Genomic DNA, 24,276 nt, shown 5'->3' with positions numbered 1-24,276 from the left:
CTCATTAGGTGGCCAAAGTCTTTGAGTTTCATCTTTAGGATCTGGCCTTCTAAAGAGCAGTCAGGGTTGATCTCCTCTAGGACTGACCGGTTTGATCGCCTTGCAGTCCAAGGGACTCTCAAGAGTCTTCTCCAGCATTACAAATTTATTATGAGATTATAAAACCTAAGACACTTGTTTTAATTTGTGATCTGTGGACCCTGGGAGAGGGGGGTCATGATGTCATCACAAGAGACCCACAAAGGCTTGAAGACATCTTATGATTTAAATCTTAAGTCTTGGGAGTCCATGGCTGTGGTCCGTGGCCACAAAAGGAATTTAAAGGAAGTCCATTGGGGGCTGGGAAAGGTTGAGAACCACTAATCTAAGATGTTAATGGCTGTATAGGTTCATAAGCTTTAACAATGCTTGGGGCAGTTTAATTTCAGAGGAAAAAAGCACAAAGCAAGGAGGTGCCTATGAAAGAAGGAATTCCATTAGGCGTGACTCAGAGCAAAGGACTGGAGACATCCATATTGTTTTTGAGATGCAGTGCAAAAACATTACCTACCGTGTTTGAAATCACAACACTCCCTGCAGTTGTACCAAAAGAAAACAACTCAGGGAAAGTCCTTTCCTTTTTTCCTTCCTTTCTTTCTTTCCTTTCTTTCTTTTTTTCTTTCTTTCTTTCTTCTCTTCCTAAGGTGTATGCTTTCTGCTGAAACTGTACAGATTGTACGCCTTGTAAGAGGAAATAACGCCAGTGAAGGTTTGCCCTCCTTCCAAAAAAAACATTTACATTCAAGCATGGCAGAATAAATCCAGCTGGGCAGTTTTACAAAGCCCTTGGTTATATCTCTTGCCAGCAAGAATTTGGCTCTGGGTTACTAGGGGAGTTGCTTGCTGTGATCAGGTTAAGGAACCTGATTAAGTCTTGCCCCAAATGCAATGTTGAGCAGCCTGTTTTTAGGGAAAGGCAGCAGACGTGATTTGAAGATGGAAAGTGGCCATCATTGAAGGGGTCTAAAGATTAGCAAGAAGAAATTTCTTCTCTTTTTGTGAAACTTTCTATATGCTTTCCAGAAAAACAGAAACTGTTTTTCAGTTTCTTTGACCTTATTCCACCAAGGCACTCATAATTTTTCTCCCTTTGTCTGGAATATCTTTCCAACAACCCTAACCAAGTGCTGAAAGATACAGATTGAATTGATCATAAATTGGCCTTGACTAAAAAAACAACCAGCTAAATTCACACAGCACTTAAGCCTAAGCCAGTGGTTCCCAAACTTGCAACTTTAAGACTTGTGGACTTCAACTCCCAGAATTCTCCAGCCAGTTCTGCTCTGCTGGCTGGAGAATTCTGGGAGTTGAAGTCCACAAGTCTTAAAGTTGCCAAGTTTGGGAACCACTGGCCTAAGCCATAAACACCATTGTTGTTAGTTGCAAAGTCATGTCTGACCCATCGCGACCCCATGGACAACATTCCTCCACGCCTTCCTGTCCTCTACCATCCTCTGAAGTCCATTTAACCTCATGCCAGCTGCTTCGGTGACTCCATCCAGCCACCTCATTCTCTGTTGTCCCCTTCTTCTTTTGCCCTCCATCTTTCCCAGCATGAGGCTCTTCTCCAGTGAGTCTTTCTTCTCATTAGATGGCCAAAGTATTTGAGTTTCATCTTCAGGATCTGGCCTTCTAAAGAGCAGCCAGGGTTGATCTCCTCTAGGACTGACCTGTTGGATCACCTTGCAGTCCAAGGGACTCACGGGAGTCTTCTCCAGCACCAGAGTTCAAAGGCCTCCATTCTTTGGCACTCAGCCTTCCTTATGGTCCAACTTTATATGTTCTGAAAATCTAGGGGCAAAATTCATTTAACAAATGTTTCTCCTAGCAACAAAAATGTTGGACTCCATTGTGGTTGTAAGTCGAGGATGGTGTGTATTCAATTTTGATGCCACTTGACTCTGATAATTTTACTAATATCAATCTTGGTGTCCCTCTTAAATTTGTGGACGGTTGAGGTCTGGCTCACCTCTGAAAATAGCATGAAGCCTTCTCTGGTTCTAGAATTCCCTGAAGCAAAGACTTGATAAAAGGTTTTAAGTGAAATATAAAATTAAGTTGGCAACACAGTGGTTTGATAGATAAACAAAAATCAGTTAATATGAAATTAAAACAGCAGATAGAGCTATTGTAACTGCTGGACCAATTTTAACTCTGTCCTGGGTAGCTGATCTTCAGTTTACAACCATATGTAGATCTGGTGCACATTTGAGCTTTATTGAGAAATTTATACATTTTGTCTAAGTTCATTTCATGTATTAAATAATATATTGCAAATAACCATCGCTTTTTGCTGGTTGGTTGGTTGGTTGGCTGGCTCCGTTTTATTGGTGATATCTGGGTTAGAACTCAGTTGACACATTCAACTTTTGCATTTGAGACTGAAGCCCTAATTTTGACCTGGCATTTGAATAGAAAATAAAATGCCATATCAAACTGAATTCGTTTGAGCTCACATAACCTCTTATGTTTATCAGGCTTCTGTTTTCAACCAGATAGTAAGTTGGTGAAGAGATTATACCTTTTAAAAAAGTGGACCTTTAACCAAAGAAAGAACCCAGCCAGAGAAACAGGTTGGACAACTGTTGAGTTCAGAATGTTATTTCTATGAACACCAAAGTTTCGCCTTCCCAGTCATTGTTTTCTTAGGCTTTCGTTGAAAACCACCTTTTAGATTTTGTTAAGACTCAAGAACAGCTTTTCATATAATTCAGACAAGACAACTTCCAGTAAAGAGAAACCCTTAAAATGAATTGCTTGAATGTTTTAAGATGATTAGATGAGATGCAGGAATTTTTGCTTTGAAATACTGTATTCCTTTAGGAGAACAATTGCAGTTAAAGATGGATTGTTATGAATTGCTAGGAAGTGAATGGCAAGAACAGGTTTAGATAAGTTACTCTTGTTCTTGGTCTTTTCTCTTAAATTTACAAAGGAAAGATGCCTGCAGGGGTCTCTTCCTAGTTAAGATGGGTGGGTGGTCTTTCCAGACTGCCCAGGAATGGGGAGGATCTTGATCAGAGATCAGTGTTTCTCAACATCGGCATCTTTTAAGCTGAACTAAGGAGAAATTTCCTAATGTTGAGAACTATCAGTAGAACAGTTTGCCTTTGGAGGTTGTAGATGCTCCATCACTGTAGGTTTTCAAGAAAACTGACTGAGATGGTATAGTGCAGTAACAGCTAATCTTTTTGGCCCCGAGTGCCAAAACTGGCATGCACTCACATCAGAGCACCAAAATCCAGAAGAGAGCAATTGGCTGCTGCGCATGTGCACAACGAAACCTGGAAGAGAGCAGCTGGCCGGTGTGCATGCATGTGCCGGAATCTGGAAGAGCAGCTGGTGATGACACATTTGCCCACTGACAGGGCTCTGTGTGCCACCTCTGGCACATGTGCCATAGCCTCGCCATCACGGGTATAGTGTCTTCTGCTCAAATAGGGGTTTGGACTAGAACCATGATGGCGAACCTATGGCATGCATGCCAGAGGTGTCATGCAGAGCCCTCTCTGTGGGCACGCATGCCATTGCCAGCTGCTCTTCCAGATTCTGTTGCATGCATGCGCGCTGGTCAGCTGCTCTCTTGGTTCCAGCGCACACATGCATGTCAGCCAGCAGGTCTTCACATGAAGATCAGCTGGCCGGAGCGTATGCGCTCCCCGGAACTTGGAAGAAAGCAGGTCTTTGCATGAAGACGAGCTGGCCGGCACCATAAGTGTGATGGAACCTGAAAGAGCACCTGGCCACCACATGCATGCGCACCAACCAGCTGCTCTCTTCCGGGTTCTGGCACTCCAGCGAGAGTGCATGTGAACATGCGCTCCAGTTTCAGCACTTGGTGCTGAAAAGGTTAACCATCACCGGACTAGAAGATCTTCCAGGTCCCTCCAACCATGTTGCTCCATCTTCCATTGCACCCTATCTTGCCACCTAGATTGGCATCCTTCAGTCTCAAAAGATGATGGTATCATGCTCTGGAAAGAGGTCCTAAAGCAGCATCTGATGTGGCTAAAAAGGCCAATTGGGGAGTCGCAGTCCCTTCCATACTGAGGGCAGATCCATTCTGTTCCCTGCCCAGCCCCCAGATTTTCAGGTTCTGGGACTGCCTCTTTGCCTTGGTCTGCCGAACAAGTGTCTGTTCGAATTTAGAAGGCCATGCTGCGTCTTTAGCCTCCAAGCCGAAAGATCAGAGGTGAAGGTTTCCCAGATGCTTATGTCCACTCCCAAGGCCTTGAGATCCCTCTTTCAGTTATCCTTATATTGCAGCTGTGGTCTCCCTCTGGGGTGCTTTCCCTGCACTAATTCTCCATACAGGAGATCTTTCTGAGTCCGACCATCGGCCATTCTCACAACATGCCCATTGGCGCTTCCACGCAAGTGCATGGCACATACGGCGCCTGCACGACGTTGCTGCTTCAATGGAGTGTACATGCTAGAAATTCCAGCACATTCCAAGACTGTGTTATTTGGAACTTTATCATGCCAGGTGATGCCAAGGATACGTCGGAGACGGCGCATATGAAAGGTGTTCCGTTTTCTCTCCTGCCGTACGTAAAGGGTCCAAGACTCACTGCAGTACAAAAATGTGCTCAGGACGCAGGCTCTGTAGACCTGGATCTTTGTATGTTCCGTCAGCTTCTTGTTAAGCCATACTCTCTTTGTAAGTCCACCAGTTGTGGGTTGCAAGTGGTACGCCCCGGTATGGATGTACCGGAGCCTGCCCGGAGCACCGGGTACAGTTCCGGTATGCACGCTGCACGCATCCATGTGGGTGACACTGGGGGGGTTCCAAGCATAGCGGTTGGAACGGAATCCAGAACCTACCACTGAAGTCCACCTACCCATGTGATAATTGAAATGAAGCTTCCCTTGGCAGTTCAGTCCTAACAGAAGAGTTTGAAACTCTTAAGGTTTTGTTTACCCCCATCCAAGCAGTTTCATTCTTTGCATGCTCACTGCACAATTTACCCGGCCTGCATTATTTTCCTTTCGACTAGCAGAGCAAATAAAATAAAATAAAAATGATTGTGTTTTTCTTTGCCAGGGCAAACAAGCACAGGCCATCTCCTTTTATGAGCCTTTACTCAGCCACCTCCTCTGTTTGCCAAGTTCAAATGACTTGGGTTGCAAACAGGAAGTTCCTGGCTTCATATCCTGCTCTCCTGTTGACACATTTCTGCCTTGTTTAGCTTTGATCTGGGGTTGGTCAGTTGGCCTTGAGGAAGAAAAAGCCAAACTGGATCCCCAGGTAGGGCTTACCGTAAAGAGGTGTTGAGTTTTGATAAGAGTTTGTTTGTTGTCAGCCTCCTACCCATTGCCCATTTTCTCTTGCGCTGCATGTGCTAAAGTTCTCACATGTTGCTATGGCCCTGTCTTAACTCTGGCTAGCTTTAAATAGCCAAACATAACCAGCATTTGTGGGGACCAGGGAGAATTTCCAAGTATGGGAAGTTAATAAATATATTTAAAGTTTTCTTCATTCAGTGCAGAGCAACCAAACAAACACAGAGTGTTAGATTTTAACCCCCGTGTTTTTTTCTTCTTGTTGAATTTCTGCAACCTGAATTCTGGGGATTTTTTAAATAAAAAGAGTCAGAATAGAACAGAAAAACTTGCAAAATTGGCAAAAAACATTTCAAGGAAAAGAAACTTTGGGACTATGCCTACATCTATGCATATAAACATCCTACAAAAATAAACATTTAAACATCCATTTAATCTTCATTCAATCTTTTTTGTCAAAGATTGCTTTCATATAGCTGTTACGTTTTAGGAAAACCATTCAAAAATAACTATTATGATGATGGATTAAGAAAAAGGGGTCCAACTTGGGCATAGTTGGCTGTGGAATACTGAGACTTGAGGTCCAGAACTTAAAATAGCCAAAGTTGGACACCCCTGATTTAAGGAATTATTGTTGAAGTTTACAGAGTTTCTCCTTTTGTCAGGTCAGCATTTCATCCAAAACAGCTTCATCAAAGCAAGAATGCTTTACTGTTCTAGTGTTTTGTGGTACAAGGCCTGTCTACTAACAGCTTAGCCTGGCTACAAATTCTTCTTTGCATCACTTTATGCATAGGTAGATGGATGGATGCAAATATAATTTGCATTTGCTATTAGGCAGTGTGGACAATAAACCAACAGAGTGATTCATTCTGAAAGAGTACTTTGCTCAGTTCTTGGAAAACTTTCAGTGAGGCGTCACCCACAAAGCTGTTGATAGGTACCCAATGACCTGCAACATTGGCAGTTCCGTTTTGGAAGATTTTAATTCATTTGGGTGCAATTTCAACTGGAACGTAATCCAGCCCTGAGGTCAAAGCCTGGTGGCTTGTTGAAATAACTTGAAGGGGAATTTTTCCAGCAATGATGATGATGATATTATGACAATGAAGAGATGATGATGATATGATGATGGTGCGATGGTGATAATATGATGATGATGATGATAAAATGGTGATGGAGTTATGATGGTGATAATATCATGATGATGAGCAAGAGGAGGAGGAAGAAGGAGAAGGAGACAGAGAAGGAGAAGAGAAGGAGAAAGAGAAGGAGGAGGATGATATGATGTCAAAAGAATATGAATGATGAAAGGAGAGTGAGTTTTCTAGTATTCCTCCACTACAGTAGCTGCTTGGGGGACTTTGGGCCAATCTCTCCCTCTCATCTCAAGGTCCAGCATGGTGTAGTGCTGAAGGTGGCAGAGTAGGAACAGAGGCCGAAGGCTGATCATTCTCCCCATCCCCTCATCATCATCATCATCATCGGCCTATCTCATAGGATTGACCTTGCAAGGCAAAAAGGAACCACAGTGTATATTATCTGAAGCTTTGGGACGAAAAAGCAAAATAAAAAGCAAAAATAAACTGGAAATGGTATGCTAGCATTGTGTAATTGCATCCTGGTGATACGCACCCCTGTTGTCATTTGCACACCCATCTCTCACCCATGAGTTCAGCCCAAGGTGAAATTCGGCAGGTTGTGACCAGTTCTAGAGAACCAGTAGCGGAAATTTTGAGTAGTTCGGAGAACCGGCAAATACCACATCTGGCTGGCCCCAGGAGTGGGGAGGTAATGGGGATTTTGCGTATCCTTCCCCTGCCATGTTCATCAAGCCACGCCACAGAATCGGTAGTAAAGAAATTTGAATTTCACCACTGGTTCAGCCCCTTTCTGCTTTCTGGCACAATGAGACTCATTTCCTGCAAGATAAAGAAAAAAACCACTATTCCAATCACTGTCAATTCAAGAATCTTTTTCAATCCTGGTGAATTACCTTGTCATGACTGATTGATTGCCATTAATAATTGCACCTTGTCCTATTCTAGGAAGGGATCTTCAAATTTAGCATTTTTAGAAAACAGATGAAATATGATTGGTCTTTCTTAACAGGTACAGATAATGAACTCATCCCCCAAAACGCCGAAAGTGGACAGGCGGTGTTGCCAACAGATGTAGCTGTTTTGTCTTCATCTTTCTCAGAAGAAGGAAGGTAATTCTTAAATGCAAGTAGAAAGCACAAACCCATTAATAGATGACATTTACCCTTATTTTTTGGAGTATAAGACACTCCAAAGTATAAGACGCACCTAACTTTTGGGGAGGAAAACAAGTGGGGGAAAGTCTGCCCCTGTCTCCCAGCTATTTGCCTCGTTGCAGCAAACAGCAAACAGTACAGACAATATACACTGTTTGTGGTGTTACATTTCAGACTATACTTGCACAGATGCTGTTAAAATTGATGTGGCTTTCTGGAAGTATATGTTGTTCTCTGCTATTTAAAAGAAGGTACAATAGCACTGGGTCTCTTCAGATCAATCATTTATTTTAAAAAGCTTCTTCATTTTGTTAAGCTGTCTAGAACAACAATAAAGCAGTCTTTAAAAAATAAGCCTCATAATTTGAACATTCTATAGGCATTTATAGTTATTGACTTGCCTCCTTGCAGCAAACAGCCAACACCCTGTTTCAGTTTACCCTGATTAGAAGAAGAAGAAAAAATCTGCCTTTGCCGCCCAGCAATTTGCCTCCTTGCAGCAAACAGTAAGTTTCACTTTCAGTTTTAGCATGGACCTCCCGTTTCCCTTTTGCTGCAAGGAGGTAAATTGCTAGGAGGGCAGAGGCCAAAGGATGGGGGCCGATGTGTGTGTGGGGCTACATTCAGTGTATAAGATGCACCCCAAATTTTCACCCTCGTTTAAGGGAGAAAAAGGTGTGTCTTACACTCCAAAAAATACGGTATATCCTGCCTTTTCTCTTTGTTTTCAGGATGAGCATAGGCAAAATAGAGGAGATTCAGGTAGAATTTGAGGGGAAAAACTTGATGAATCCAAGGAAAACTCATTGGAGTTAGGATGAGTCAGTGGGCTTAGGAAGCAAAAGAAGTGTGACAGCATAATGGTATTTGTTGTGGCACCTGCCTTGTGGAACAACCTTTCCTATCGAAACTTGGACAACTCAGACTCTGCTGGTGTTCTAGAAGGCCTTATTTTTTCCCCAAGCTTTGGGACAGAGATGTTAATGGAACCTGGCCTGTGAGTATATTTTCTTTCTGCTGTTGAAGACTTCTTGGTTTGAAGGTGTTGGGAAATGTTTAGGGCTGTCTTGACTGATTTTTCATCCATTGTTGCTTTCACTGCGCTTTTATTTTTTTCTGTTTCCCACTGTCATTCAAGTGCAACATGCATCCTATAAAGGAAAATATTTGTAGCTCAGGGTAGACATGAGGGGTCCTTGGTGCTCTCTGAACTTGCTTGTTTTCTTGCAGATGTTTCGTTAGGGAACAGCTTCCTTTTTTGATTTCCCAACACCAAGAACTATCTTGGCTAAGATGGGTGGTTATATTGATGTCCTTCATCCATCCGTCCATCCATCCATCCATCCATCCATCCATCCATCTTGGGAGCATTCTTCAGATATGAGGCAGCATGGGGAAAACTGCAGAATTGTGTTAGGCACAAAGAGACCTTCAAACCAGGGGTGAAATTCAGCAGGTTCTGACAAATTCTGGAGAACCGGTAGCAGAAATTTTGAGTAGTTCGGAGAACTGGTAAATAGCACCTCTGGCTGACCACAGAGTGGTGAGGGAATGGAGATTTTGCAGCATCCTTCTCCTGCCATGCCCACAAAGCCACGCCCACAGAATTGGTAGTGAAAAAAAATGAGCTTCACCACTGCTTCAGACTAAGTCAGGAAAATAGTTTGAGGGCAAGAGAAGAATAGGAAACGAAGGGAAGATCATCATGAACTGTCAGTAGTGCGAGCAAAGCTTTTGCAGTGAGGAATGCAGACTCAGCATGGGGAGTGAAGGAGGAACATGCTCAGTTTATGCGATTCAGGGGCTCTAAGCAGCTCAGTTGCAAACTTAGAGACCGCATTACACAGTGATTGACTTTAACCTTGGTCTGGTTAATGTTCGGTTCCCCATATCGAGCAAATCCAGAAAATCCAGTCCTTCCCCATCCCAGCTCATTGTGCTGCAGGAATGCAGTTGTTTGTCTATTTATACTAAAGCAGAGTTATTTTAAAAACCTTTTGCGGGAATTGCCTAGATATGTTTATCCTGTTAAAGCTTGGCAATGTATCAAGCCGTATCAAGCCGTGTTTGTTTTTGTTTTGTTCCTTCCCCAAATGTGATTCAGCAAAAGGCTTTTGTTTTCTTTGCTGCTTTCAAAGTGGAAGGCGGGAGAGGCTGTTTTGGCATTGTTAGTCTTAGGCTATCAAGAAAGGAGGTGTTTTTTTTGCATTTTAACCACCAGTGGAAAATGGGTTCCTTTTGTATTTTAATTTTTAATTGTGCCTCTCTTCCGGACTTTTCCCAGTGAGATCGTTGAACTCCTGTTGCACAACTAAATTTGAAATCTAGAGACTGGGCAAGAAGTAAAACCTGCCCTGTTAAAGGCTCATTGCGAGAACAGGCACTATTTGTTCTTTAAACTGGCAGGTTAAACCCCAGCTGTCAATTCCAGGAGTGGTTTTGTTGACTGTAAAAGACAGCTTGCAAAGCCAAAAGCAAAGAGAAAGGTTAATCGTGACCCTTTCCAGTTAAAATGCTGGAGCGCTTTAATGCAGTTTGCTGGATTATTTATCTAGGACCAGAAGAGCTTTCTGCTTCAAAGCAGTTCATTTGCCAAGAAACTAGATGGGGGGAAAAACTGAGCATTTTGCAATTCAATACATTAAACATATAGATTTATTTTTGGACCAGACTCTGGTTTTGAAGTCTGGAGCACTTGGATTCTCCAATATCTTCAATATTAAATTAGATTTCCCACTTATTATACAGGAAACCTTCTTAAGATGTTTGCATCTTGCAGCTGGGTTTACAATTCCAACCTTACTTTGCTTCACTAGAACTGTTTTAATAAACCAGCATTAAGTCCTCCGCCAGCTATGCATCATGGTCTTCTTCTTGTTGTTGTTGTTAGTTGCAAAGTTGTGTCTGCCCCATCAAGACCCCATGGACCATGTTCCTCCAGGCCTTCCTGTCCTCTACCATCCTCTAGAGTCCATTTAAGCTCACGCCGACTGCTTCAGTGACTCCATCCAGCCACCTCATTCTCTGTCGTCCCCTTCTTCTTTTGCCCTCAATCTTTCCCAGCATCAGGCTCTTCTCCAGGGAGTCCTTCCTTCTCATTAGGTGGCCAAAGTACTTGAGTTTCCACTTCAGGATCTCACCTTCTAAAGAGCAGTCAGGGTCGATCTCCTCTAGGACTGACCGGTTGGATCACCTTGCAGTCCAAGGGACTCACAGGAGTCTTCTCCAGCACCAGAGTTCAAAGGCCTCCATTCTTTGGCGCTCAGCCTTTCTTATGGTCCAACTTTCACAGCCATCGATTGCAACTGGGAAAACCATAGCCTTGGCTATACACACTTTTGTTGGCAGGGTGATATCTCTGCTTTTTAGTAGGCTGTCTAGATTTCCCATCGCTTTCCTCCCCAGGAGCAAGCGTCTTTAATTTCTTGTCTAGCAGCCCCATCTGTGGTGATCTTGGAGCCCAGGAAAATAAAATATCTCACTACGTGCATTTCTTCATGGTCAATACACCACTTTTTTTTAAAGCATATATCCCATGTAGCCAGGGATCACCAAAGCGGCTGACTGCCTCTGTGAAAGGAATGTTTTCAGGCGGTGTTATCTTGCCCATGGGACGCCTGAAAGCCAGGAGGCAATCGTGGGAGGCTCCTTTCCTGGCCCTAGATGGTTTATTCACTCACAGGAATTGAACCACCGATCTGCCGACCTTAGCGGAACACAGGCTCAGTATCTTACCACGTGAGCCACCCCGGCCCCCATACATACATCACTAAAGCAAGTCTGTACAGCAGACGTAAGTTAAATCTAACAGCCATCATTGTATGAGCAAGCAGATGTGGGAGAAAAATGTGGGGCTGCAATGATATAAAATAGCCTTTTTCCACTTTAGAAATTACAGAGCTCTTGCTTATCTGAAAGAACAGTGGGAGAAACCATGAGATGTAGCAACATGAGTCCAGAAGCAACACCCTTTCTCTTGTTTCAGGTTTTCAGCCTTCTGATAAAGTGCCATTTTGTCTCTGCAGGTTGTGTGAACCTGGCTCAGCAGAAGGGCGGCTACTCAAGTCAAAGCCAAGAGTGAAATTGTCGACCAGGCCCTCGTCTTTAGAAAAGGTAGTAGAACTCAAGGAAGTAGTGTTGGAAGAAGTGTCCATCTGGGTTCACTTCCAAGTGAGGAAAAGGACACTGGAAACATGGAGGCTGTTTGGAAAGATGGTTTTAATGGTGGACAGGATCACATGCCTTGAAGATGTTGGGTGAAGAAAAAAAGGGGGAGAGATGCTGAGATTTCCCGAGTTTTATACCCTCTCTGGGCTTTTGAATTTGAGCTTGTATTCTGATTGGTTGTCAGACTCCCATAGGGCCATGCGAGGGTAACTCTGTAGGCTGTCCTGAATCCCAGACTTGGTTGAGCCTTGCTGGATGATGCAATCTTCCAAGGTGCCATGTGGTGAGATGGGTAGAGTGCTAATCCTATCGTGTCCTGAGGGCCATGTCTTAATCCCATCGCACAGGAGCTGAAAGGAGCTGCTTTGTCTTTAAAACACGTTTCTCCTTTTCTCATCCAGGGAAACATAATATTCTGCCTTTTTAATATTTCCTAGAGTATTTCATTCTCCTAGGAGAGGGTTGGGTGCTAACTTCCAGCAGTAGCATGGAACTTGGTCTCAACAAATGAAGGTCTTTTTAGACATGTCCTCCATCTAATCTTTCCTTCTTTTTTTTTCATTTCCTTCAGAAATCCAGTGTAGAAGATGTATCTCCAGCAGACAGTGGGGTTGTGGTCAGTCCATTTGTGGCTACAAGGGAAAACTCAGAAGTTGGTAAGGAAACCAAGCATGGCCTACAAATCATGTTTGAAAAGCAAGGAACGAGGCTTTTCATAAAGTATGATGCAACACATTCTCACAGGGAGACAATTTCAGGGCAAGCCTCCCCCCCTTGCCCCTTTTAAAGCTTATTTTTAATGGTTGGAAACCTCAGAAGAATAGGGCACAAATATTATTGCTCAAATAAACAAGGACACTGTTATAGTTTCTTGCAAGTCTGAGTTTAGAGTTTTCTGGTATGTATGTATGTATGTATGTATGTATGTATGTATGTATGTATGGTTTCAAAAAAATTTAGAACCTCTTCTGTAAGTGTGGCCTGCTTTGTGGGAATGGCTTGCTGGCCATGTGACTGGGTAGGAGTGGCTTGGTAGCCATATGACTGAGTGGGAATGGCTTGGCAGTCATGTGACTGGGTGGGCGTGGCCAACTTGTAAAATGTGGTGAAACTCACTTAACAACGCTCTTGCTTAGCAACCAAAATGTTGGCTCAGAAACTGGCATTTGAAGCACGCAAGTCTTAAAGCTGTCAAGTTACAAAACCCTTGCACCTTTAACCCTTTAGGGAAAAAAAACCAGGGATGTTCAAACTTGACAGCTTTAAGACTTTAAGGTTTAGAGACTTCCTGGGGGCGTGGCCTGTTGCCGAGGAGGGCTCCACCGAGCTCCTCAGAGATCTGGTTTGTATATCTAAATAAGATCATAGATAGCACCCCTTTTTGGCTAAGAAAGGGGCAGGGAGGATAGCTCCGTAGGCTAGGGTCTATTCGTAAGCCACAGCCTTTTTCTTTTTTTGGCTGTGGAAAGAGATTAGATCCAGCCGAAGCGGAGCTTTTATCTCCAGCCATTTCTTCTCAGCTGCCTTTTTTTTTTTTGGCAGCCCCAGACAGGCTAGCCCCCCCCAGGACAAAACAAAGTTTTTTCAAGCTAGAATTGATACGGGAGGGTACCACCCCTGTGAGATTTATGCTTTTATTACTATCTTAAATACCAGCACCATTCGTCTTAGAGACTTCTTTGTCTAAATAGACCTCAAAATGGCGATTTCTCTCCGTGGATGATTACTGGATGTACTTAGCCGGGTTTATCTTCCTGCAGACCGCTCCTTAACAAAATAAACTCTTCTTCTTTGGAAATAGAGGGGAGCGAAGCGCTGCTTACTTGTTTATTTATTATGGCACCCAGATCAAAGAAGCGTCTTGCTACAAATGTGTCTAAAGAATTTAAAGAATTTTTTCTGGAAACACAGCCTTTGTCTCCTACGCCCTCTACTGGAGAATTTTTAACACAGGAATATCTCTTTAAAATGTTTAATGCCTTTAAGCAAGAAATTAAGGAATTTGTATTGGAACTTTATGATGATCTAAAATCTAAAGTTAATCAAATGAAGACGAATACGTTTGCAGCCGTGTCTGCCCTGTCAGATTACTCTGCTGAAATAGAGAACAAATTGGAAAGTCTGGAGAAGGCTAATTTTAATTTGACTACCAATATTCAAATTTTACAACAAAAAATTAGAGATAACGAAGAACAGCTTATGACGATAAATTTTAATAGGAAGGCATTTGCAATAAGAGTCAGAGGATTCCGTGAAAAGGAGCAAGAGAATTTGAAACAGACCTTTGCTGAAGCCTTCAGCCATGCGCTGGGAAGCCCGGGACTTAACTTTGATTGGCAGATTCGGAAAATCTATCGCCAGAACTCATTGATAGCGGAACAGCGACAGCTCCCGAGGGACATAATTATACATTTCTCTACAAAAGAATCTAGAAATGCGATTGTGCAAAAGTTTCATAATAACAGTTTCCGAGTTGACGGCCAGGACCTGATTGTTTTCAAAGATATTCCTTTTCAGATGCTGAAGGCAAGAAGGGACTACACCTTTTTAACTAAGGAGCTTAGGAGTCAACAGATTCGATACAGATGGGAGGCCCCTGCCGGTATCACGGTTACATTTGAGAATCAAAGATTTTGTCTTAACTCTGTTTCGGAGGCTCAAGATTTCTATTGTAGGATTCTGAAGGCGGGACTTCCTGACGCGCTTGGAAGAGAGGAGAGACAAGCGGAAGGAGAAGGCAAGCGGCTGGCCATGTGGCTGCAAGATGGAGGGGGTAGCCCCTCCTCCCTCGGAGAAGCAGAAAAAACGGAGATCGAGAATTTAGACACTTCAAAATGCTTGCTAAAGTTGAGGACTGAATGGGGGTTTGAGACCTCTCTCCGGTAGAAAAAGCGGACTAATTTTTATCAGAAGGGAAAGCTGGGTGAAACTACTTTGAGCTAGATTTTAAATTAACGTTAGCATAAATTTGATAGTGGTAAACATCAGGCAAGTAAGGGATGAGGGTAAAATTTACGTTGTTTAAAGCTTATTAGAACAGAAAGCCGGTTGGGATTATCTTAAGATAAATGTAAAAAGAATGCGGAATGATTTATGTTGTTTAAACTTTGTTAGATGGGACTATTTTAAAATAGAAGGTTAACTGACTCTTGCTGAAAGTATTATTTGAATATGATCCATGTTATTTAACCTTTATTTGAAGGGAAAGTTGGTTGAAATCGCTCTGAGTTACATTTTAAACAAATGCTAGTATAAATTTGATAGTGGTAAATATCAGACAAGTAAGGGATGAGGGTAAAATGCATGTGGAATGAACTACGTTATTTGTGGTAAACATCAGACAAGCAAGGGATGAGGGTAAAATTTACGTTGTTTAAAGCTTATTAGAACAGAAAGCCGCTTGGGATTATCTTAAGATAAGTGTAAAAAGAATGCGGAATGATTTATGTTGTTTAAACTTTGTTAGAAGGGACTACCTTAAAATAGAAGGTTAACTGACTCTTGCTGAAAGTATTATTTGAATATGTGGAATGATCCATGCTACTTAAATCGCTCTGAGTTATATTTTAAACAAATGCTAGTATAAATTTGATAGTGGTAAATATCAGACAAGTGAGGGATGAGGGTAAAATGCATGTGGAATGAACTAAGTTATTTAAATCCTATTAGAAGAGGAAGTCGGTTGGAATTATCTTAAGATAGAAATTGATCCCTGTGTAAAGTAATATCTGATCTACGCTGCTTAACTTTACTAAGAAGGGGAAGTTTGGTTAGATTATTTTGAATTACTGTTTGAAAAGGGGGTAAAGAAAGATCATTTACGCTGTTTAAATTTTACTAGAAGGGAAAGTTTGATTACTTGTCTGTAAAGTTATATTTGAATATATGGCATGAACCACGTTGCTTAAATTTTATTGGAAGGGATCATGAGGTTTAGGAAGAGGAACGGGAGAATCTACAGAAGGTTGGGGTAAATAGCAAAGAAGTAAGAGACGAGAATAAAATATAGATAGAATGATTTATACTATTTAAGCATAGATAAAGATGGGGGGCTGAGATCAACACAAAGAGTGGTTTCTTTTTTTTCTTTTTTTTCTTTTTTTCTCTTTTCTCTTTTCTTTTCTCCTTTTTTTTTTTCTCTGTTTTTTTTTTCTTTTGATATATTACTTTTATTTTTTAATCCATATGTATACAAGATATTTTAGACAGAAGGTAGTGCCAGGTGTGGGCCCTGGGAAGTCGGGAGGATTAGGGATGGGGATTTGTGGGGGGTGGGGTGGGGGGGTGTTAACATAGTCTTAATAAGAACAAGAATGTATTTATATACGGTGGTTCTTTTTTTTTTCTTTTTTTTTTTTTCCCCTTGGTTCATTTTACTTTTATTAGATCAAACAACACTCGAATAAAGGCATACACCAAGGAGGGAGGTAGAGGGAAAGAAGAGGGAGGAGTAAGGAAGGAGTAAGGGGAATGTAAGGAGGGTGTCTGGGGAGTAAGGGGAGAAGGAAGGTTTGTGGGGAAAGGGAAGTAGGAGGGGAGTGTTAGAGGGAGAAAGGAAAGTTGGAGGGGGTAGATGGGGTGTATGGAGGATGGAAGGGTTAGGTGGGGTTGTGAATGATGAGTTGTGTTTCCTTTTTACTTGTTCGTTTTATTCCCTTTTTCCTTTTTTTCTTTTCTTATAGTAAATACCCTGTATATAAATGATTGCAAATGGAATGTGAAAATTGAATAAAATATATTTAAAAAAAAAAAAAAAAAAAAAAGACTTTAAGGTTTAGATAGGATTCTTAGAGGCGGGCATGGCGATTGGTGAGCCAGCCAATCAGTGAGTGGCGGGCAGGGTAAGCGTGGTGCGGATGGGTGGGGGAGAGAGCTGGAATGTATGTATGTATGTGTGTGCATGCGTGAATATAGATAGATAGATAGATAGATAGATAGATAGATAGATAGATAGATAGATAGATAGATAGATAGATAAATATAGATAGATATAGATATATATCTGTGTGTGTATGTGTGTGTGAGTGTGTGTGAGTGTGTGTGTATATGTATGTATGTATGTATGTATGTATGTATGTATGTATATGTATATATGTATATATGCTGATAAATAAATGAAGGGAGACTAGTATAGATGCATTTCAAGCTATTTAGTTAGCCATACCCTTGCTCGGATTCAAACTTGGGCTGTTTTTACATATTAGGCAGTTGTATTAATCTCTAACCTCTAAAACACTTATTCATTCCCCTGGCTCAGCTGGTAAGGGAGGAGAGTTTATGGCTTAGAGGTTAATACAACTGCCTAATATGTAAAAACAGCCTGAGTTTGAATCCCAGCAAGGGTATGGCAAGCTATTTGGCTCTATTTGAGAGCCAAATAGCTTGAAATAGATCTATACTAGTCTCCCTTCATCTCAGAGGAAGGATGGGAGGCTGACACCCAAATCGGATCTAAGAGACAATATGCAGTCAACATATGTGTTGCCTACTGCTATTAGTGAAGAATGAACAGGATAAACTTCCTGTTTCTGATCAGCTGAATATTTTAAGAACGATGATGGTGGTTTGAAATTGAGACCTACCCTATATTGTTCCCTTCTGTCTTCTTTCCGTTCTATTGCAGATTAAGCAGACCTGCATTTTTCAGCAAGTTTCAAAATGAGCAAGATTTTAGCCAATAAGTGAAACCATAACCTAGATCAGAGATTAGTCCACTAACAAATCTTGTATTTTTCAAGGTTTTTCTTCCCTTTTGTTTGAACAGAATGCATTTTTGGCTTTGTTAAACCATGGTTTCCTCTCCCACTTCAACTGTGAAACTATGATTTGCTATCTAACTGCAGACTACAGTGGTTATCCAGTCAGATCTTTGAGATGTATCCATTCCATTGTGACAACCTGGCGGAGTTATCTGGATGTGATAAGTCCTTGCCAAAATGAATATTTGGTATATGAAAATACCAAATGTGGTTCCATCCTTAGTACTATGTATCCTTTGGTGATATAAGCAATAATTCATTTTAGGTCAATGGGTACCATGTTTTCTGAACACTTATAACTGGAGAACATCTAGGACTTGTTGTGGTCTGCCGGCGGCCTGCAAAGCTAGCAGCAGAGTTGGACAGTGAGGAGGTTGGGGGGGAAACACAGGCCAGTCCTGGAGTCTGGGGAAAGCTTGGACAAGGGCTGTGTGTCAGAGGCAGCGATGGGGCCAAGGTCGTTTGGTAATTACGTGCTGCCTCTGGAACCTGATATCAGCGAGGCAGGAGAACAGCAGGAGCCTGTTCCCAGTGTGTGCCTGTGCAGAGCTGCCAGAAGGCAAGAACAGTTGAGAAAACAGGGTTGACTCGGGAGCAAGGCTTGGAGATGATTGGCCCCTCCCATAAGACACAAAAGAGGAGCAAACGGGATGTGGGCTTTTGCAGGAAGCGATTAGTTCATCTAGTCGGTTCAAGCTTTGAAAAATTCTGTTTGACTCTGTGCTGAGTTTGGCCTTGCTCTGCATTTGGCAATTAGGTCCCTGGCAACATTCCCAGGGAGATAAGGTGGCTGTTTATCAGCATTCCCCTGAAAGACTGTGGCAACTTGAGCAGACATCTGTCGGAAACTTCACAGACTGTTTGTGAAGCCCTGCGGACTATGAATGACCATAATTCACAGCCGTATAAATAAAATAGGGTTTTTGGGACTAAGATTGTGATCTATGCTTTCTCAGGAAGCCTAGGTCAGAACAGAAGTGATGAATAGTCCAATGCATGTGGAGGTCCCATATCTGAACTAAAGGATGTGTGAACTCAGATCTTTCACTACAGTTCTGGAGATTCGTTCATTTTCTTTCTTTTGCCTCCCCCTCCCCCCCCCCCCGTAGGGTTTGAACTCTCACCAGGTGGCTCCACCAAGCTTCCTGATGAGTTCTTTTACTCAGTGGGAGATTATGTTCCTAAAGTTGTGGAAGATATCCCTGATGGTGTTAAGGAACTCGGAGGATTTCAACCAGCTCTGCAAAGAGAAGTCAACCCACCTAGCAGAATACCAGTTAACAGGAAATCAAGCAAACCATTATTCTCTCCCAACTTCACCAACGGTGACGGAGCTAAAAAATCTGGCTTGGGTTTAGAGAAGACACACGTCGTGAAGAGTTTCAAATTTCCACCTGTCGGAGAGGAAAACAGTCCTCCACTGAAACTGGATGCCAATCGCATTATCATTTCATCAGTCAATACCAAGGACGATGAAATTGGGGTTGACCATGCACACTTCAAGAACTTGAAAAACTTTTGGGAGAAAGGAGGTGAGCCTCTCTTGGCTAACGACGCAGTGGAAAAAGCCAACCCCATAGAGGTCAATGGGAGGCCATCCAGACTCAACCGATCTGTCTTATCCCAGTCCAATCAAGGCCAGACCAGTGATGACAAGCTTAGTTCCAACATGCACACTAAAATCAGAACCGTCTACAACAGATCCATGACCTTGTCTTCCAGTGAAGATGAGCCCGTTTATACCAGCCCACCAAGGAAAGGATCAGGCTCCTGCATTCCCAGATCGTCCTATGGCAGACGCAAAGGCTCAATGGGAAGTCGGAGCCATCTAAGTGAAGGTAATGGGAAGCAGTCTTCAGCAGAAGAAGAAAGGAAAGTCCAGCGTTCCACCAAGAGGTCAAAAATACCTGTTTGCGTACCTTCGGTCAAAATAGACACGCCCATCAAAGGACAGACGGGAATCATTTATGAGCCAGAGATTCCCGCTGATGAGTTTGTCATGATCGAAGAAAGCAAACGCAAGGTGGATTCCTTGGCAGGAAGGGTTCAGATCTTGATCGAGTCCGTACCATCAGAGGAGATGGATCCAGGGGTTGATGTTGTAGGAAGACGTCCTGATTTGGACCATCTAGAAATGAAGGAGATCCTGCCTGAAGCTGAATTCGGCAGTTTTATGGAGGACCTTCCAGAAAATGAAGTGGAGGATGAAAATCAAGATAGTCAAGAAGTAGAATATTACGTCCCTTCAGGTACTGATATTTCCTCGTTAAATAAAATAGTTGCATTGGCTAGTAGATTTATAGACACACACAAAGATATAGAAGTACACAAAGCCATCCACACACCCACACATACATAGAGCGATTCATACATTATGCAATTATTTATCTACTCAATAACATGTTTTTCCTTGTTTAAACCATTTGAAAAAGAGGGCTTTATGCATTCCCTCTTTATTTGGAGTCAACCCCTTAAAATTACAAAAAAATGTTTACCAAATTGCAATGCTTTTAATATGGCAGAAAGGAAAATTGTTAACTATATGACTGGAAAAGAATGGTAACATTGTATATTGAATATATTGAATTCCTTGTGTGTTCAATCACACTTGGCCAATAAGGAATTCTGTTCTGTTCTGCTCTGTTCTGTTCAATTCAATTCAATTCTATTCCAAAGAAATATAAATCAAATCAAAATTATTTTTCACCCTGGTTTATCCCCTCCCTGCCAATTTCCAATTCCATTTGAGAATATCAATCTGGTACACCAATTAAAATTCAAGCATAATCGTGCACACAAATAAGAATTCAGGATGGTTTATAAGACGCTCAAAAACAAACTATTAAAAATATTCAGTGTTCCCTCCTCCTCGTCCTCCTCCTTCTGCTTCTTCTGCTTTCTTTTCTCCTTCTCTTTCATTTCCTTTTCCTCCTCCTCCTCTTGCCTCTCTTCTCTTCTTCTTCATCTCCTCCTCCTCTCGCTGTTAATTTTAATAAGTAATGTGAAATAACAGACATTGTTTTTAATATAAACTTTTATTTAATATTTGTAGGTATTAGCAAAATATCTAGGCTATTAATAACTACTACCCTGTTTCCCTGCAAATAAGACCTCCATGGATAATAAGCCCAATTGGGCTTTTGAGCGCATGTGCTAAAATAAGCCCTCCCCTGAAAATAAGACCTCCCCAAAAATATTGCAATACAGCAGCAGCCATAAGGTGACCATGCTCGCTGCCTCCTGCACCTTAAAAATAGTAAGACCTCCACGAAAATAAGTCCAAGCGCCTTATTTTGGGGATCAAAAGAAAATAAGACCCTGTCTTATTTTCAGGGAAACACGGTACACATCTTTAGCCATCCAGGAAATGCTTATATCATTTGGTTGCAACAGGCAAAAGCTCACGTCATTTTGTCTGAAAATTTGGAGGTGAATTCAACTAAAGAAAATGCGTGCTGCTCCAGTTGCCTCTCCAAAGCAGCCTAATCATTTTCCTAGCAGCCACAGTGGATAAAGTCATTAACTTTGATTGCATTCCACCAGAATAGAGAAATTCTTCTCATTTTTCCCCTGCCAGCCCTAATTAAATATGAGGAAGGAAAGCCTTGTTTTTAGAAATGCTTCCAAGGGACAATCACATGTCGGGGGGGTGGGGGGGAGAGGATATGTGGGAATGTCGTAGAAAGTATTATAGGATGGCCAAGAATTGTCTCAATATCTTAACAATCCTCTCGCCACGTCTCTAATGCATCAGCAGTGGACCTTTCCCCATAACTATCCCCACCAAGAAAGACTCCTGTTAGTGAGAAATGAGTGGTGAATTTTTAGAAAGCAACCTCCCAAGCTCTCTGTCCAGAAGTTAAGATGTCTTTCAAAAACCACTTTGTGCTCAGTTACAGTTTGCAGTCAAATGTGTATCTGAATACAGAACTCCCTGGAGTAGCTTTGAAGTCTCGTTAATGGTTGAAATTGCATTAGTAGCCATCATAAAGCAATTAGGGTTTGTATATATAATTTTCATGGATCGCTGTTGTTCTCCGGGTGATATCCACCAGCAATATCCACCAGACTTTGGCTCTGGAAACACATCAATACACAACCACTTTTCTGTTTTGCTTTTGGTTGTTGTTATGTATTGAAGTGCATTAGAGTAAGGACACGTAGACTGATCTGGACTGTGATAACTGAGAAACTTAATTCCTTCCAGCTCGCTACCATATTTTCCCCAAAATAAGACAGGGTCTTAGGGTCTTATTTTCTTTTGATCCCTGAAATAACTGTTTGGCCTTATTTGGGGGGAGGTCTTATTATTTTTGAGGGGCAGGAGGTGGTGAGCATGGTCACCTCATGGCTGCTGCTGTGTTGTGCGTTGCGGGGGCTGCCTCTCTTTTTGCGGTGGCCATTAGCGTGACAGAAGGAGCATGATGGCTAAGGTTTCAGGAGCGGCTGTTAGGTAAGGGTGTGTGGGGTACATGGGGTATGTTCCCGGCTCCCTTTCCCCCCCCCCTCCGGCCTTGCCTCCTCATCTCATGTTGTTTATGCGGCAAGCAACCAGAGGAAATGATGGGGACCGGCAGCACATGCGCTTAGATATTTTCGGGGTGGGCTTATTTTAGCACATGCGCTCAAAGGCCCGATTGGGCTTATTATCTGGGGAGGTCTTATTTTCAAGGAAACAGGGTGTACTTTAAAATCCATAAAGGTAATTCTCAACATACGACCAGAGTCGAACCCCAAATTTCCATTGCTAAGCTGTCAAATGAGTTTTGCCCCATTTTATCACCTTTCTTGCCACGGTTGTTAATTGGAACGCTGCAGTTGTTAAGTGAGTAGCGCAATTTTAAGTGAATCTGGCTTCCCAGCTGACTTTGCTTGTCAGAAGCTCGCAAAAGGTTATCACATGACCCTGGGATCCTGAAACCGTCATAAATACACACTGTTGCCAAATTCTGATCACGTGACCCTCCAGGATGCTGCAGTGGTCAAATGTAGTCACAAGTTACTTTTTACAGTGCTGTTGTAACCATAAATGGTCATCAAATGAACAGTTGCAAGGCTAGGACTACCTGTACTCTTATCTGTGTGAATAATACTGTCCTAATGTTATTTACAACAGCAATCCAAGCCCAAATTGTCTAGTCTAGTGAAAAGAAGAACTAGGAGTGCCATGATAGCAGTCTTCCAATATTTAAGGGGTTGCCACAAAGAAGTGGGGGTTAACCTATTCTCCAAAGCACCCGAAAGCCAGACAAGGAATAATAGATGGAAACTGATCAAGGAGAGGTTCAACCTAGAACTGAGGAGGAATTTCCTGACAGTCAGAACAATTAATCAGTGGAACAACTTGCCTCCAGAAGTTGTGAATGCTCCAACACTGGAAGTCTTTAAGAAAAGATTGGATGAACATTTATCTGAAATGGTATAGGGTTTCCTGCCTAGGCAGGGGGTTGGACTAGGATCTCCAAGGTCCCTTCCAACTACAGTATTCTATTCTATTCTATTACATTACATTCTATTCTATTACATTCTATTCCTTCATTCCTCTATTCCATTCTATTCCATTCTATTCCATTCTATTCCGTTCCATTCTGTTCCATTCTGTTCCATTCTGTTCCATTCTATTCCTTCATTCCTCTATTCTATTCTGCTCTGCTCTGCTCTGCTCTGCTCTGCTCTGCTCTGCTCTGCTCTGCTCTACTCTACTCTACTCTACTCTACTCTACTCTATTCTATTCTATTCTAGGGCTGGATGCTATTTCCACCATATGAGAAGTGGCATATCAGGTAAGGCCAACACCCCTTCTCCATCTGGGTGGAGATAGCATCCAGGAATGGGACATACCAAAGCTGGCTTGCCCTTACAGGCACGCTACAGTCTGGTCCTAAGAGGCTCCCTCCCTATGGACACTCTGCAGCACCCAACGGCCAAAAGCAGCTTCGGCCGAGGCAAAGCCGTCCAGTCTGTAATGCTTGATGAAAAGGAAAGGAGACGACCACGCAGCAGCTCGACACACTTCTTCCAAGGACAGCTGCGTTGCCCATGCTGCCGTTGCCGTTGCGGTTCTGGTTGAGTTGCGCTTTGGTAATGCAACCTGGTCGTGAAATACCCTGCAGGTCGTAAGCTTTGGCAATGCAGGATTCAGCCATCACCCGATCGTGGAACTGGTCACTTTCTTTTTTTTCCAGGATAATTTTTTTATTTTAAACACATAAACACATCAACAAAAACAAGCACACAACATTAAAAACAACATAGGAACAATAAGTTCCATTGTATATCATACAGCAGTTTCGAATCGGTTTCTTTGCAGTTAGTGTTTTCCCTATTATACATTTCTATCTTTCATTCATAATCTCCTTATTCGTATGTACATTTCTTTATTTATTTAAACTTAGCTGCTTATGAGCAGATATTATTTACCTATATTATGCTAAATATTTTTACTATCATTTGTTCTCTTATATACAGATTATAGATATACATTCACATAATTATTCTTTTTCTTTGCCATTCTTATATTATTATTATCCCATTTGGAAGGTTATAAGGTATAGTTTAGAATGCTTTGTTTACCATCCTTCGCACCTGCCAAGACACCGCCTTGTTTTCTCTTTCTTTTCCTTTCTCCCTTCCTTCTCTACTTCCTTCCTTCCTAGTCTCCATCCTCTTCTTCTTGGAACGTGGTCACTTTCTTACGTAAGGAAGAAGGCTGAAAAGATAGGAAAGGGGCCTCTGACTTCCTGAAGGAAGAAGTCCTTTTGATGTATATT

The 24,276-nt window shown here is 42.1% G+C and overlaps 1 protein-coding gene across 2 annotated transcripts in view; it reads left to right on the top strand.

The window, feature by feature from the left end:
• LOC116515690 (synaptotagmin-like protein 2) overlaps positions 1 to 24,276 on the top strand; it is a 62,440-nt gene that overhangs the window by 24,886 nt on the left and 13,278 nt on the right. For both annotated transcript variants that reach the window (XM_032227855.1, XM_032227854.1), the window contains exons 4-7: positions 7,435 to 7,534; positions 11,605 to 11,692; positions 12,318 to 12,402; positions 18,615 to 19,754. In XM_032227855.1, the coding sequence (XP_032083746.1) occupies positions 7,435 to 7,534; positions 11,605 to 11,692; positions 12,318 to 12,402; positions 18,615 to 19,754 (1,413 nt within the window). The remainder of the gene's footprint in view (positions 1 to 7,434; positions 7,535 to 11,604; positions 11,693 to 12,317; positions 12,403 to 18,614; positions 19,755 to 24,276) is intronic.

This window comes from Thamnophis elegans, chromosome 12, assembly GCF_009769535.1.
Source record: "Thamnophis elegans isolate rThaEle1 chromosome 12, rThaEle1.pri, whole genome shotgun sequence".
Classification (NCBI taxonomy): domain Eukaryota; kingdom Metazoa; phylum Chordata; class Lepidosauria; order Squamata; family Colubridae; genus Thamnophis; species Thamnophis elegans.
The sequence above is the reverse complement of the archived record's forward strand: the minus strand, read 5'-3'. Positions and strand labels throughout refer to the sequence as shown.